Genomic DNA, 14013 nt, shown 5'->3' with positions numbered 1-14013 from the left:
GAGTCAACTTCATTGTGATAACCTGGGCAGAATCCAGAGACACATCCTCCTCCTCCTCCCCCATCATCCTTCATGTGCCAGGCACTGTGCTCAGTACTCCTTGTGGATTAGTCGGTGGGAGATGGTGAGGGGCCAGCCAGGCCTGGGCTGTGCCCATCTTGCCACTTCCCACACTGCCTGCCCATCTACCACCCGGTGTCTGCATGGGGGACTGCTGAGGAGAGATGGCCCATCCTTGGCAGGCGAGATATCAGGTACACCAGATGCCGGCATTAAACAGCTGCAGGCACTCGAGGTACCCAGGAGTCTGGGCTCACTGACCAGGGCGGCTCTGCGCCTTCCACTTCTCAGAGCTTTTCCTGGTTCTCTTCTGCTTTCTTGCCCTTTCTCTACTGGCCCACCCTGCTTCCTTCGCACACTGACTTTCTTCCTCGACCCTTCAACTCAGTATTCAGGAGTGTGATGTGCACTGACCCTACGGGTGATTCCCAGTATGAGTTTGGAGTGACTCGAGGAATTTTAATCAGTTTAAAAAGTTACCGCATTGTTCAAGTCTCTTGACAATGAAGTGTGTTTAAAATGTACAGTTTGATCACTTTTGACATATTCATATGTCCATGAGACATTAAAAGTAAATTAAGAGACTTGAGAAGCCATAGAAAGAAAAAATAAACTCAACTGCATGCTATTCAGGAATACAGGTGAACCCACCACAAATTCACAAAGACGGATAGGCAAACTGGAGACAGTATTTGCAGTCTCATCAAAGACAAGCTGATTCCCTTAAAACTCAAAAGTATGTAGCAGATTAACTAGAAACAGCCAGCAATCCAGTAGGAAAACCTGAATAGTGACTGGAAAGGATTTTGTGCACACAGAAAAACCTGTCTGCCCCACTCACAGCAGATCATCTGAGCTCTCCTGATGTGACGCCTTTGCCCAGGCTTCGGGGTGGGGAGCTCCCCAGCTCTCCTGCTGGCTGCAGCCCCCACCAGGACTCTAGCACTCTCTGTTCCAGAAATAGCCCCTGCCATCCGCCCCTTTAGGCCAGTGGGTGGTGACACCTCTCAACACTAAAAAACAAAAGTACCTCCCTGAACACCATTTTTCACTTACCAAAAGCTTAATGACCCAGTGGTGGTTCAGGGAAGTGGGAACTTACTTAGACTGTTGGCAGGAATGCAAACAACTACAACCTCAGGGAAGGCAACTTAGTATCTGTCAACTCGAAGATATGTGTGTGCTGATGCACAAACTCCCCATCTCAGAATTCACACAGATAACCCCTAGAGTGTACGTGACATGCACACCTGGCTTTTCTTTGCATCGTAGGTTCTTTCCAGTCTTTACCATTATGAACGCAGTGTCTCTCTGTAAGGGTCTGGTGACATCATAGAATGATAGAATATCCTGCAACTATTAATGCAAAGGACAGGAAATGTTTTCTGTGTTCATGGGAATGGCAAGTCAAGCTATTCTATTACTTACATATGTATTAAATTTATACCTAATTTATTGCATATAAATTAGAGTACAGATTAACACAAGCCATGCTGTTAAACGGGAGGAAAAAGATGTATAGACTGTGTATAAAACACACTGGTACAGGGGCTGCCTTCATAACAGGCATGGAGGACGGAGGCTGTGGGGTAGGGAGGGAGGACCTGACAGTATTTTGAGTTAATTTAGGAAAAATGTCCTAGTGTGGAAGGATGAGAGACAGAAGTTGACTTTTGGGATGTGATTAACTTATCGATCAGTCTCCATTTGGTTGGGTCTAAAATGAAAGTTACATTTTTCTCTCATCCCTGCTCCCAGCTATGCTTTATATGATCTCCCAGAGATCCCTTGACATCATTCCGGACAGATGACGCAGCTTTTCCCATCATCTGGTTTAAAATTCAGATCTCCTGCCTGCGTCTGGGCTGCGGCTCCCTTGGTGGGACAGCTCTTTGTGGTGTGGTGCTCTCTGGGGCAGGCAGGCAGTCCTCTGTCCCTCCGGCTCAGGGGAGTAGGAACAGCCCTGCCAGCACCTACCTGCCTGAGTACAAAGGCACAGTGCTCACTTGAGCACAGGCTGAGGAATGCTGCCTTTGCCCCAGAAAAGGAAAGTGCTTTGCAGCCCCAGAAAAGGAAAGTACGTGCAGTAAGGACAATGGCCCTGGAGGCTCTAAGAGGGAGGCTACAGGTCAGAAGACACTCGGGATGCCTGCTGGATGCCAGGTGCTGTCTTGGGTGCATGCAGTGTCCCTATGATCTGTTTTTAATCTGAGTAGGTTAAAGGGACAAGCTGACCACCACCTCTGTTGAATTACAAATAAAAGCACATTTAGAGTGTGGATGTGCTGTTGACCCCCTTCCACTTGCTGTGCACATGGGCTTCATTTTACTGCACACAGCAGGGGCCGCATCCCCAGGCCAGGATGCCCCTCACCAGTCTGGAAATGGGACATTCCACTAGTGCTGACTTTGGAAACACTGCTGGACGTGACGGGGGCCGATGTCATCCTATTCCCTGTTGGGGAAATTGGCATGAGAAATGTAGGTCCTTGAGAATTTGGGCATTAAAAATGAGAATTTTCTGTATTTCTTAGAGAAATACAAAGAGAAGTTAAAAACACTGTACAAATACAAGAACTATCTGCTGGGCACTCACTCAATTCACTGCAGCATCTTTGAGATGTTTTTTAAACATCCAGTCACTGAAATATTGAAGTGTATTTAGCTCTGTATAATGAAAAGACTTTTTTTTTTCTGCCCTTCATGGGGTGGTAGGAGTCAGGGGTGGGGTTAGTGATTGGACTGTCCTTCCCGGATGCCATGTTAGCCTTCAGGGGTCAGAAGACTGGATTTCTTATTAGTCTTAACAATAAACTACTTCTAACAGAAAGGGAGTGGAAATGCTGACTTCAGATTGGTGGAGAAAGAGCCCCTTTCATCCTGGTCCTGGGACCTCTAGCCCTCTTGGTGGGCCTGTATCTGCCTCCTGCAGGGACATGGGCCCTGATTTATGCTTTGTTACTTCTCTGCGTGTAAATAAGGTGAATGAAAGCACAGAAAAAAAAGGCTAAGGCTTCTTTTTTTAATCCCCCCCAACCCCACGTTGTAGAATGACAGATAACAGTCATTGCTAAAGGTGTGGCGTGGTCCAGTCTTCCCAGTGAGAACACTCCGAAGCTGGCAGGGCTCTCCTGTTCACGCCCTTCCCCAAAGGCTGGTGCCAGCATAGTTCCTATTTGCATTTAAGAGAAATGGGGCTCCTGCCTTAAGTCTTGCAGCAGTCCCAGGCCCCGTTCCTGTCCCTCCTGCCAGATCCCACTGACTCCCCGGCCTTCTCCTGTGGGAGGCTAGTACCTGCTTGGGAGCCCACACTGACACCTGGGTCTCAGAGGGCACTCCAGCCTGGGTGGCTGCTGTAGCCCAGGGGAAGGATTCTTTCCAGAAGATCTTTCTTAAGTCTATTTTTTTTAAGTTGGCTAAATGCCCTCTTTATTGTACATGTAAGGCACAATTTGTAGATTGATGGATCTCTGTGTAGCTGAGATAGCTTTTTAACTAAATCCATCTTTCTTTCATTTTTAACTGTTTACATGTAAATGTATTTAGAGTAGATTAAAGGAGAGATCCGGCCAGGTCAGTGGATGATGTGATTTACAGGAGCTGTAGCCAAAATGTTGAAATTGCTTACATTTTTATTACTGCCACAAGTAGATCACTATACAGTGTCCCACTCTTCCAAAGGCTTAAAAAGGGGGGGGGGCGTGATACAAGGAGGCTTTTTTAAAATGTGCACAATCACTTTTGTGTAAGGCTAAAGTTGATCCAATAATGGGATATAAACTGGCAGGCTGCCGGCTGGGTGTAACGGAGGCTTTGATGCAGCAGCAGAAAAGGCAGAGACTGGATCCTGAGAGAGAGGGATGCCCCGTCCCTGCCTGTGGGGCTCGCCCTCGCCCTCGCTCCAGCGGCGCTGCCTCCACCTCCAGGAGCAGCCAGTGCTGGCTGACTCTTCTTGGCATCCACGGACTGGGGGATTGGGGGAGGGGGTCCTGGCAAGTTCCTACAGGTAAACCTCTAGTACAGAGTATTTTTTAAACAGCATCCACATTTAGCTTGTCTTGTTTTCAGTATGTTGTGCAAACCTATGTGCAACCTATGTTGGTCACAGAACAGGAACCCCCCACCTCAAGGGGATTCAGAGTGCGTCTTCCCACCTGCTGTGTCCACTGTTAACAGCCAGCATGGCACTGGACCAAATCTGCTAGCACAGGAAATTAAGGAGCTGTGGCTTCAAAGGGAACCTTCATTGGCAGATCACTGAAGGGAGCCACACCAGCAGCCCAGTCAGGGATGCGCCTTGAATTTCCTACTTATGTTTTGCATTTAGTACCTGGTATCTGGCAAGATCACATTTGAAGCAGGAACACCTAGCTGAGACATACACTCTCTCCCCCAGAGTTGACAAGCACCCCTGCTAATTAGGAATGTCGTTTCTGTCTTTTAAAAAAAAAAAAAAAAATTTAAAAGAAAAAGGAAATTAAACTAAATTGAAACTTTGAAAGTGCCAATGATGTAACTATTTTTTTTTTTTTTTTTTTTTTTTGAGATAGTCTCAAGTTGTCACCCTCGGTAGAGTGTCATGGCATCATAGCTCACAGCAACCTCTCAACTCTTGGGCTCATGCAGTCCTCTTGCCTGAGATTTTTTCTGTGTTTAGTGGAGAACGGGGTCTTGCATTTGCTCAGGCTGGTCTCTTAACTCATGAGCTCAAGCAATCCACTCTTCCTTGGCCTCCCAGGGTACTAGGATTACAGGTGTGAGCCACTGCACCCGGCCTATAATACAGTCTGCTGGTTACCATTAAACTTACTTAACTAAGAGAACCTACCAATTTGTTCCTTACAGAATTTTCTCTCTTTCAATGTTAAGGTTCGCCATCGGTGGTGTGAGCTCATTGTCAAGCACAAGTTCACAAAAGCGTACAACAGTGTGGAGAGATTCTTTGAGGAGGATCAGGTGAGTTTTGTTTTTTGGCAGATGTAGATTCTTTAAATTTTGCCCCCTACTTGTCAGGAACCCAAGTTCTTGACATCTTTCATAACACAGAAAATATTTCCCAGAGTTTTTAAGGACCAGGTCGGATGTCATCTCACACTTCAGAGCTGGTTCCCCCCCCCCGTCCCTTTAAAGCAGTGAATTATGCCCCTGGAGAGCCCCTTGGCTTTCCTTGGCTGTGGCCCTGCCATCAGCAGATGAAACACACTCAGTCTTCACCAGAATCCCCCAGGCCACAGATGTGGCTTAGCGATGCTGTGGCATCCATCTGCATCTTCATGGCCCTCGTTCAGAGCACACATGCAGGGGTCACACTGGGAGCAACCCTGTCTGGGTGGAACGGTGCAGTGCCAAATGCCAGGTCCACCCTGCGCTGAGTTTCCTTCCTATAAGAACTGTCACTGTTACCAGGGAAAGCAGCGGCTTTCTAAGGAAGGAGCCTGCAGGCACTAGATGTACATGAATGTATTGGGGAAATGTCCTTGTCGGCTGCCTCTGACGTCCTCAGTGTACACTGGGGTGTCTTCCTGTGATGTGCTGTGGCCTTCCACACCCGCCTGCTCCCACCAGCGAGTGCCTCGGAGCAAGCTGTCCTCTTGTGCAGGCACTGTGCAGTGACGGGCGGGGACAAGCTGCACTTCGGTGGGGGTGGGTGTGGGGGAGGAGCAAACAAAAGGACTTTTGATGGGGTCTCAGTGTGGGGGGCCGCCAGCCAGCAGTGCCTGAGGCCTCGTCAATCCCACAAAGGAAAGTATAAGGCTTTGTACCAGGAAAAATGTCACATTTGCACAGCGAAGCGAGAGGTATTTGGAAAAACATAAGGGAGGATAAGAAGGACAGAGTTTAAGAGCAACTGTGGGTCTATTCTGAAGACCGAAATTCACTGCAATATATTTAGAGCCATGATCTTTGCCAGATAAGGATCACTGTGTCTCAGCTTTTTTGGGAAAGCACTTTGAACCCTTAACTACTGAGTTTTTATCTTGTGCTATCTTTAAGATCCTTTTAATTTGCTCCAGCAGAATGTAGTTTGTGGTATAACTAAGCTTGGTACAAGCGAGCAAGCAGAACCAAAGTGGTTCTTTGGTCTTTCAGAATATCATTGCCAGTTTTTAAAATGTAGAAAAAGTACACATGTGAGTCTTCCCAGCATTGTTCTCAGAACAGAAAAGCCAGTGTTGGCTACAGTTGTGGGGCTAGTTGAGGGTGAGGGGCCGGGTGGGCTGGAGGAGTGGGCGTCTAGCAAGCGGTGCGTGAGTCCTCCTGCAATCTCACTACGTAGTGTGCTGTGGGCTTGCTGCTACAGGGCTCAGACCAGCTGCTCTTAGGGGGAGCCGCATATCCCTGTCAGCACACAGGTTTTCCATGGTGGTTATAAATGGAAACTCTGTCCAGAACATTCTGACACCATGATCACTGTGGAAATGCTCACTTGTCACCAGTGGCAACACTGGTAGCTAACAGTTTGTTGGGCTTTTGATGAGGAAGGAAGCAGCAAGGATTGAAAACCGCAGATCCTGAACTACCCAGCTGTCTATCTTTTCTGGGGTCTTTATAATTTATAGCCCAGCAAGTTTGTGTGAAAAAAGCATAGACTGTTCTTACACACAGGTGTGCAGACGCATAATTCCTTCTCTAATGTGCTCCGTGTGCCCGCAGGCCATGGGTGTGTACCTCTACGGGGAGCTGATGGTGAGCGAGGACGCCAGGCAACAGCAACTTGCCCGCAGGTGCTTTGAGCTGGTCAAGGGACAAATGGACAGAGCCTCAGCTGAATTGGTGGCTGAAATGTTATTTTAAAGAGGTGATTCTCTCCTTTTCCTTCCTCCTTTGGTTCAAACCAGATGTGCCTCTTAGCCAAATAAACCCAGCCAAGTAGTGAGCCAAGACCAACCTCAGCATCGGTGGTCTGCACCTCGGGGCGGCTGGGTGGCCTGGGACAGCAGGGTTGGTGCCTGTGGCAGTAGCGTGAGGGTCGGGGTCCCAGAGCACTCTGGGGGGAAGCAGGCTGTCTACCTGGAGGGGGACAGTTCTTCCTGGCACCATTTTGGCCACTTCAAGTTTTGTAATTTGTGCAGGAACAAAAATTATAGGAGAAAATTGTGATGAGTAGGTTTGGAGATGGGATGGGGGATCCAGAGAAAGTGCTAATCCAAGGCTGACACAAGAGTAAGTGACTGTGTTAGTACAAATCCCAGCCTCTGGTGCACATGTCTTCTCCTCCTAGGTTGTGTGTTAACTTGAGGGTCCTCAGCTTGCCCACGTCTGACCTGGGGGGCTGGCAGAAGGTCTTCCCAGCCACGTGTGCCACACACCTCCATGGATTCAGGGAGGGTCTTATTTTTTACCATGTTGTGTTGGAGGAGACCACCTCCCCTAGCTTGCGAATCCTGGATTGTTTAAATTGCTTCCTCTGTTAATTGTGCGTAGAATTAATCTGTTATATTTACTTCCTGGCAGTTAAATTTTAAATACGGTTTCTTCACTTTTATTGTCATTTAGCAGTGGTACATGAAGTTTTGCTCAGTACAACTGTGGGGGTTACAAGTGTGGTTTCTTTCTTTTTTTCCCTCTAACAGTCATCATTGTGTCTTCTGGTTTTTCTTCAAAGCTTTACGTGATATGATAGGGTACATCTAATTTTGTATCTTTTTTTAAGCTTAGCTTCAAATCTTAAGCATTGTTCATACTGTCATGTCGCTTCTCTACAAATACAATTTTTAATGGATATTGAATATTTTGTGTTGATATTCTCATTAACCCATTGTTCATTTACTTTGATTCTAATTTTTAGCTCTTAACAAAAACCATTATGTCAAATATGTGTAAGTGTCTTGTGGATCTAAAGGAACTCTGATACTGAAGAGGGGAGAAGGTTTCCAGAGTATGATCATGTTCTTCCAAAAGAGTCAGGAGCCGTGTTTGCCAGGAGGAGGAGGCAGTGAGGACGGCTGTAGTGACTGTCCGTCTTGTAGGGACACAGCTACACGCAGTCGTTACCGCCATGCGCCCTCCGTGGCTTATCTAGTCCTTATCTAAGGTGGGCTAATTCAAAAAATAGAAACATACAGTTACTTTGTTGCCAGCTTCATGGTAATCAGTATAAATCACGTTTCAGTTTAGATTTTTAATTTCACGAGTGTAATTCGAAGTGTGTGAAACCACAGTAAGGCCAGCTATTCCTTTGATTGTTCCTTTCATTCCAAATTTTGGAGACCCATAGTGGATGACACAGCTCTGTAACTTTGCATAGTCATCTTTTTTGCCCCAAAGGAGGCCAGGGAATGGTCTTGGTCATGAGACCACCATTCCCTTGCCTTTTGCTACAATCTTCTTTCCTCTCTCTGCCCTCCTAGAAGCAGGGGTCATGAGCAACCTGTACCACAGAGACGAACAGTGACCAGGGCCACTCCTGAGTCATACCGTCTACAGGGAAGTTGTTCCCAACTTGAGAGAGGCCCCTACAACGTCTCAAATGGGGAGAGGGATCTTCTCCCCAGGGTTAAAGGCAGTAAACTAACAGCAGAGGCCACCTTCTTTAATAATTCTCATGGCTGGTCCGTGCATTTTTCTTCTCGTCCCAAAGCTTCATGGTCACCTCCAAGTCCTCTTGATTAAAAAAAATTGCACCTCTAGGACAGCGTGTAACTGAACAGCAAACAGAAGTCCAGCCCATTGGTCAGTGCCGCGGCGTGGAGACCGTGTCATCGCCCTGCGCCCTTCCACGGAAGCCTGGTGCGTGCAGATGGGAGTGGCCAGCAGGCATGGTGCTGCTCCCAGGTGCTCTGGCTGCTTGGGTTCCTGGCATGCTGATTTGTGACTTAAGATTAAAATCACATTGCCAGGGATTACCACGCAGCCACGACCTTGGCTGCTCCTTCAGAAACCATAGCCACTCTCTCTGCAGTTTGGAGAGCAGATGCCTCTTGTAGCTCTTCTTTGGAACAAAGGAAGCCAGCAGTCACAGAAGATGCTCACCGGCTCTTTCTTTATGCCCAGCGATGACCTCTCTAACAAGGTGCAGAGCTTAGCTGATTGGTGAACAGTGATTGGTTTCCGCTTTGTTCACAGTGGCTAAGTTCTGCACCTGAAGAGAAGGTGAGATGGGGCAGCTAAGTTGGAGCCGCTGGGGCAGAGGCCAGGGCCAACAGGCTGGCCACTGCTGAGAGGTTGGCTCAAGCGCCGAGCACGGTTCTGGAGGATGAAAGACCACTTGCCCGAGGATGCACTGTCACCTGTCAAGAATGCAGATAATGTGCCCACAGGCCTTAAGTTTGTTTACAGAACCGTAAATCCACTGATACATCTGTCAAAAGGGTCATATGTATTAAAAGTTGCAAAAAATCATTCTTATAAAAAACTTAAAACCAAGCACATCCTAGAAGTTGGGTGCGGCCTTGTGGTGCTGACTGGTGAGTAGGGTGGGGTGCTTTCCCAGGAGACCCCTTTGTGGTTCCGAGCGCGGTGAACTCTGTCTTGTGTTTGCAGCCCAGGTCTCTGCCGTGCCGGGGATGAGCTCGCCGAGGCACTGCTTCTCCGGCTGTCGATTGGACCCGCCCTCCGGTGCCTACTGAGCTGATATCAGTTCTCATTTTACACACTGGCTCAGTTCAGCAGGAACAGGAGTCGAGCCCTTGAGCAAAAAGCCTTCCTGTCTGTAAGTGCCCGAGGCTCAGGGGAGCCCGGCCTCCCACTCACAGAAGACAGGCCTGAGCATCCACCATGTCCCCGGGCAGCCAGCTGCGGAGGCGTCCATCTGTATGTGCTCCTGCGTTGGGGGGGGGTTGTAGACTCACACGGCTTTGCTGACACGACAGGAATGAGCTCCCGCTCTCACAAGCAGAGCAGGGTTTGCGACGGAGCATAGCATCTGCCCCTGCTCGCGTGACAGAGGCAGGGCCACCTCTCATCATGTAGAGTTTACATTTTTTGAAAGTAATTTGAGTAAAGGTGGGTCTGAAATGGGATATCCTCCTCCTATCCATCTTGAGAGTGAAGCCTGAGTTACATCCCAGTGCGTTTCGTGGCCATGTGGGAGCAGAGTGAATGTCACGTGGCTCAACTGCAAACCCTACTCCCGGGGTCGTGACATGTGGCCCAGATCTCGTCCCTGTCCTCCGATGGAAGTGTCCTCTCTTTAAAGTGGAGAGCAAAGGCACACAAATGTACTCGTTTACAAGAATTCCTCTGTTGTGACTGGGTAGTAAATTTAATTGCTGTTTCCTCTGCAGGAAAGATCACAGCGAGATTCTCTTTCAAACGTCTCCTCCCAGCCCGGTGGGACCCAGCTCACATTGACCCTGGACATCAAAGAGAGGATTATGTGGCTGCTAAAGCCATCAGCCGACAGCCGTGTTCCTGTCTTGGTGCTTCTCTTGCCCAGAGGCTGGTCCCAGCCAGGCACATATAAAAGGCCAAGCCTGGTAAACAGTCTCTCCCAGGGCCGCAGGGCTGCCTTTGTCCCCACCCCATGTGCTGCCTCACCTGCTGAATCTGAATTGCAGCTGTTGTGACTTTAAGGCAGTTCTTACCCGCAAGTGATTAAAGATATCTGCAATACATTGAAAACCTGCCGAACATTTTACGGTGGCCCTCTCAGCATGTGGCTGCACATGGGTATTTCTTTAATTCCAGAAAGTCACACAGTTCTGTTTACTGGGACCAGTGAACCCAGGTTGATGTCCTCTGGGTCATTTCTGATGCTGCAGAATTATGACTGATACAGTCAAACTGTAGATTTTTTCAGAATTACAGTACCTTTTGTAAGAATTTAAAATACATTAACAATAAAATGTAGTGAATTTGATTTCTTGGATTCCTGTTTGCTTCTGAATTTGATACTGAGTAAAAATAATAACACGTGTAAGAACAAGGCATTCTCCACATTCCACTATTCCTTCCCCACCTCACTAGTTTCTTCGTAGCTTTTTAAGGCAGTATCGATGTTCTTAGAAGACTGGAATAGAAGAATTCAGGCTGGGTGAGGCACACTCTAAAATGTAGAATCTCAGGCACCATGGGAGTCTTTGGTGACGTCATTTTTCTTTCCCACAAATGTTGAAAGCTTGAAAGAGCTTCCTGGTACTGTCCAGTGCCTGGAGTAGGCCAGGCACTGGGTGCAGCCGTGCGTGGGTGTCTGCACAACGCTGAGCTCAGAGGAAATGAACTTGAAGACAGTGACAATTTCTCCCCTTGCCTGGCTGGTGGCTCTTTGCATTCTGGCCTAACTGTCGCAGAATGAGGCTCTAACACCTTAGAAAGGCTGGACCAGGAGGCATGGGTCTCAGAGACTACATTACACCCCTGACTGTCATTCTAGAAGGTTTCCCAGGGATTTACTCTTTGCTGTTAACATGTGCTTTGCATATGATTATGTGTTTTGTATGCCATAGTGGTAGAAGAATAAAAATTTGTTAAACTTTAAGGATACAAATGTTTCTGTGGCAACTTAGAATAAAGTTGGGCCTACTCTGAAGTGGAGCACGAAGGGGCCTGGGAGCTCTGCACGGTGTGCGTGGGCTTGACACTTCGAATCTCCAGAGAGCTGCAGGCAATCAAACAGCCTAGTCATTTGGTGTGGTCTTGTTTTTCAAAAAAAAACGAAGCTGTGCTTCTAATCTTTTTTAAAAACCACTACGGCAGAGCTGAACTCCTGAATAGGTGGGATTTTGCATAAAGACCACTAATCCCCTGGCCCTGTGATTAACCAGGTCCTGCAACTTGCTCTGACCACTTGGGTTCTGGCCAAGAACCCCAAGCTTTGGACACAGTGTCATAGCTTTGGCCAAGGTCCCATGGGAGAATTGGCCTTCACTGCCTCCAAGACCTGGGAGTGCCCTGTGATGCTAGGTGCTGACCTTAGAGATGCCGCAGGTCACAGGAGAGTGGCTCTTGTGGCCAGGGCCTGGCAGAGATGCCTCTGGATTCCAGAATGGTGGCCATTCAGGATCTCAGGGGTCAGGACACAAAAGACCAGCAGTCTCCACTTCTAAATGGTATGTTTGATCAGAAAAAGAAGTATTGCGTGGGTAAGTAGCTCACATTAAGTGGAGTGCAATGGTCAGAAAGCGTGCTGCATCCCAGTGGCTTGTTTTGCCTGCCCGAGTGTAGCACCTTCAAGGAGCTGCCTTGGTCAGGGCAGGGTGTTGTCAAAAGACAGGCATCCTGGATGACAGAAGGCAAGCTGTCCTGGAGGGTGGGTGCGGGTGTGCCAGGGAGCCCGAGTGCTGCTGCTGATGAGGCCTGGACACGTTGCACTGTTCCCCAGTTCTGTGCGGAGTGGCCAGTGGGACTCAAATGCGAGTCCCCGTGGCTTAGGGTTTTCTTCACACAGGGTGTCTCAGGGAGAGACCATTCGGTTGGTAACAAACCCGCTGAAGCCCCGATATCCTAGACACTCCTCGTCCAATATGATGTAAGGACAGGCCTGGGTGAGAGTGGGGCCTGCTTTGGAAAGTGTGGAAACTGGACTACAGTTAAGTCACCGCAGGGAAGACGCAATGACCTGTGTGCACAGGAGTTGTGCACACCTGCTTCCCTAGCACAGTTTCTCTGCCATTTTCTGGCTTCCCTCAGCGGTTTGCCTGTAGGAGCACCTGGCGGAGCTCACCCTCGGGGTGAGTGTAAAACAAACTGATAGTAACAAAACTATTTTACCAACATAATGCTTCCTCAAGCAGAGGGACCCAGGACAGGGGAGGCCCACACACGCCATTGTCCCCTGGTCTAGTTGGAAGAGAGAAACACCCAAGTCCTCTGCCCATACCCTGTGGCTTCCTGAAGCTGCAGACAGGATTGATCCTGAGCCACTTTCGGCATTCAGTGGTCATAGGTGTCAGTGGTGGGGGCTGCCCACATGGGGTCTGTAAGGCCTGAGGCACAGCCCATGGGACCTGAGTTCCTTGTGAGACCATGGCTGGGCGCGATGGTAGCCAGGTGGCCAGCAGCTACCAGCAGTGTGGCAGTGCCATCTGTCCCCTGAGCAGCAGTGAGGCACTGAACTGTTAGTGCTTTAACTCAGCTGCATTTGCCAGATTTATTTAGAGTGAGAAGAAGCAGTCTTTCCTTTGAGCAAGTTAATGGGTTAATTGCCAAGCCACTGTCTTGCTCCAGGAGAACAACAGGCTGCCCCTCCGGCCCTTCCCACTGAGGCCACCTCGGGGGAAACGGAACTGCTCCCCGCCCGTGCGGCAGGCAGCCTTCCGGGGGCTGAGGGATCAGCCAAGTGCATTTCTCCTCCAGGGGCCCACTGTCTGGGACTGGTGTGTCCTAGGCCAGGCTGCAGGGAGGCGGGGTGGCTGGGCCTCTGAGCCTGACCCCCCCAGCTGGGGTTCCCCATGGAGGGGACAGTGGCAGTGACTCTGCTCTGTGTTCATTTGGCTGTAGGCCTCACTGTCACTCAGAGACCCCATCAACCTGGGGACCTGGCCTGGAAGGGCAGCTCACTGAGGGGATGGGAACAGGGGGCTCTGGGTGACAGCCAGGTCAGAAGTGTTAGGAATTCTGGCCAGACCAAGACAGGAAATGGGGTAGGGGAGGAGATGGGTTTGTCTCCATCTTGGCCTCTATTTAAGGATTAAAGGATTTTGAAGCATTTATTTTTATTGGAATTTCAAATCAAAACATCGAAATAATAGTCTACACCCCAAACAAGGTGATCTTGCCTGAGGTACAGAGAGGGTCCCAAGTGCAGGAACCTACATTAAACCGTCTCTTTCCAGCGAGAAAATCACTAAAAGTCTAGACAAGTTCCAGTACATGGCAGCCTGCCCCCTGGACCTGCTGTATTCCACCGGACACAGTGAGCAGCCTGGGTGGGGCCAGTCAAGGGGAGGCCATGGGGGAGGACCTTCGCCAGTCACCACGGTCAGCCTCACCAGAGGCAGCTGCAACTCACCGAGCCGCTGAAAGCCAGGGGTTTGTGTGCCCAGAACGGTCTGCTGAGAGCTTCCGGTTCTA

General features: G+C 49.1%; 1 protein-coding gene across 2 annotated transcripts in view; it reads left to right on the top strand.

The window, feature by feature from the left end:
• The window catches only part of AOPEP (aminopeptidase O (putative)), a 422485-nt gene extending 411022 nt beyond the window's left edge, over nucleotides 1-11463 (top strand). The window contains exons 15-17 of one of the 2 annotated variants that reach the window (XM_053577274.1): nucleotides 4930-5016; nucleotides 6715-6859; nucleotides 10287-11463. In XM_053577274.1, coding sequence (XP_053433249.1) covers nucleotides 4930-5016; nucleotides 6715-6855 — 228 coding nt within the window. In that variant the 3' untranslated portion in view covers nucleotides 6856-6859; nucleotides 10287-11463. Of the gene's footprint in view, nucleotides 1-4929; nucleotides 5017-6714; nucleotides 6860-7282 lie in introns of both variants that reach the window. The other variant, XM_053577284.1, reaches the window with a different exon arrangement.
• Nucleotides 11464-14013: the final 2550 nt, after the last annotated feature.

This window comes from Nycticebus coucang, chromosome 2, assembly GCF_027406575.1.
Source record: "Nycticebus coucang isolate mNycCou1 chromosome 2, mNycCou1.pri, whole genome shotgun sequence".
Classification (NCBI taxonomy): Eukaryota; Metazoa; Chordata; class Mammalia; order Primates; family Lorisidae; genus Nycticebus; species Nycticebus coucang.
The sequence above is the reverse complement of the archived record's forward strand: the minus strand, read 5'-3'. Positions and strand labels throughout refer to the sequence as shown.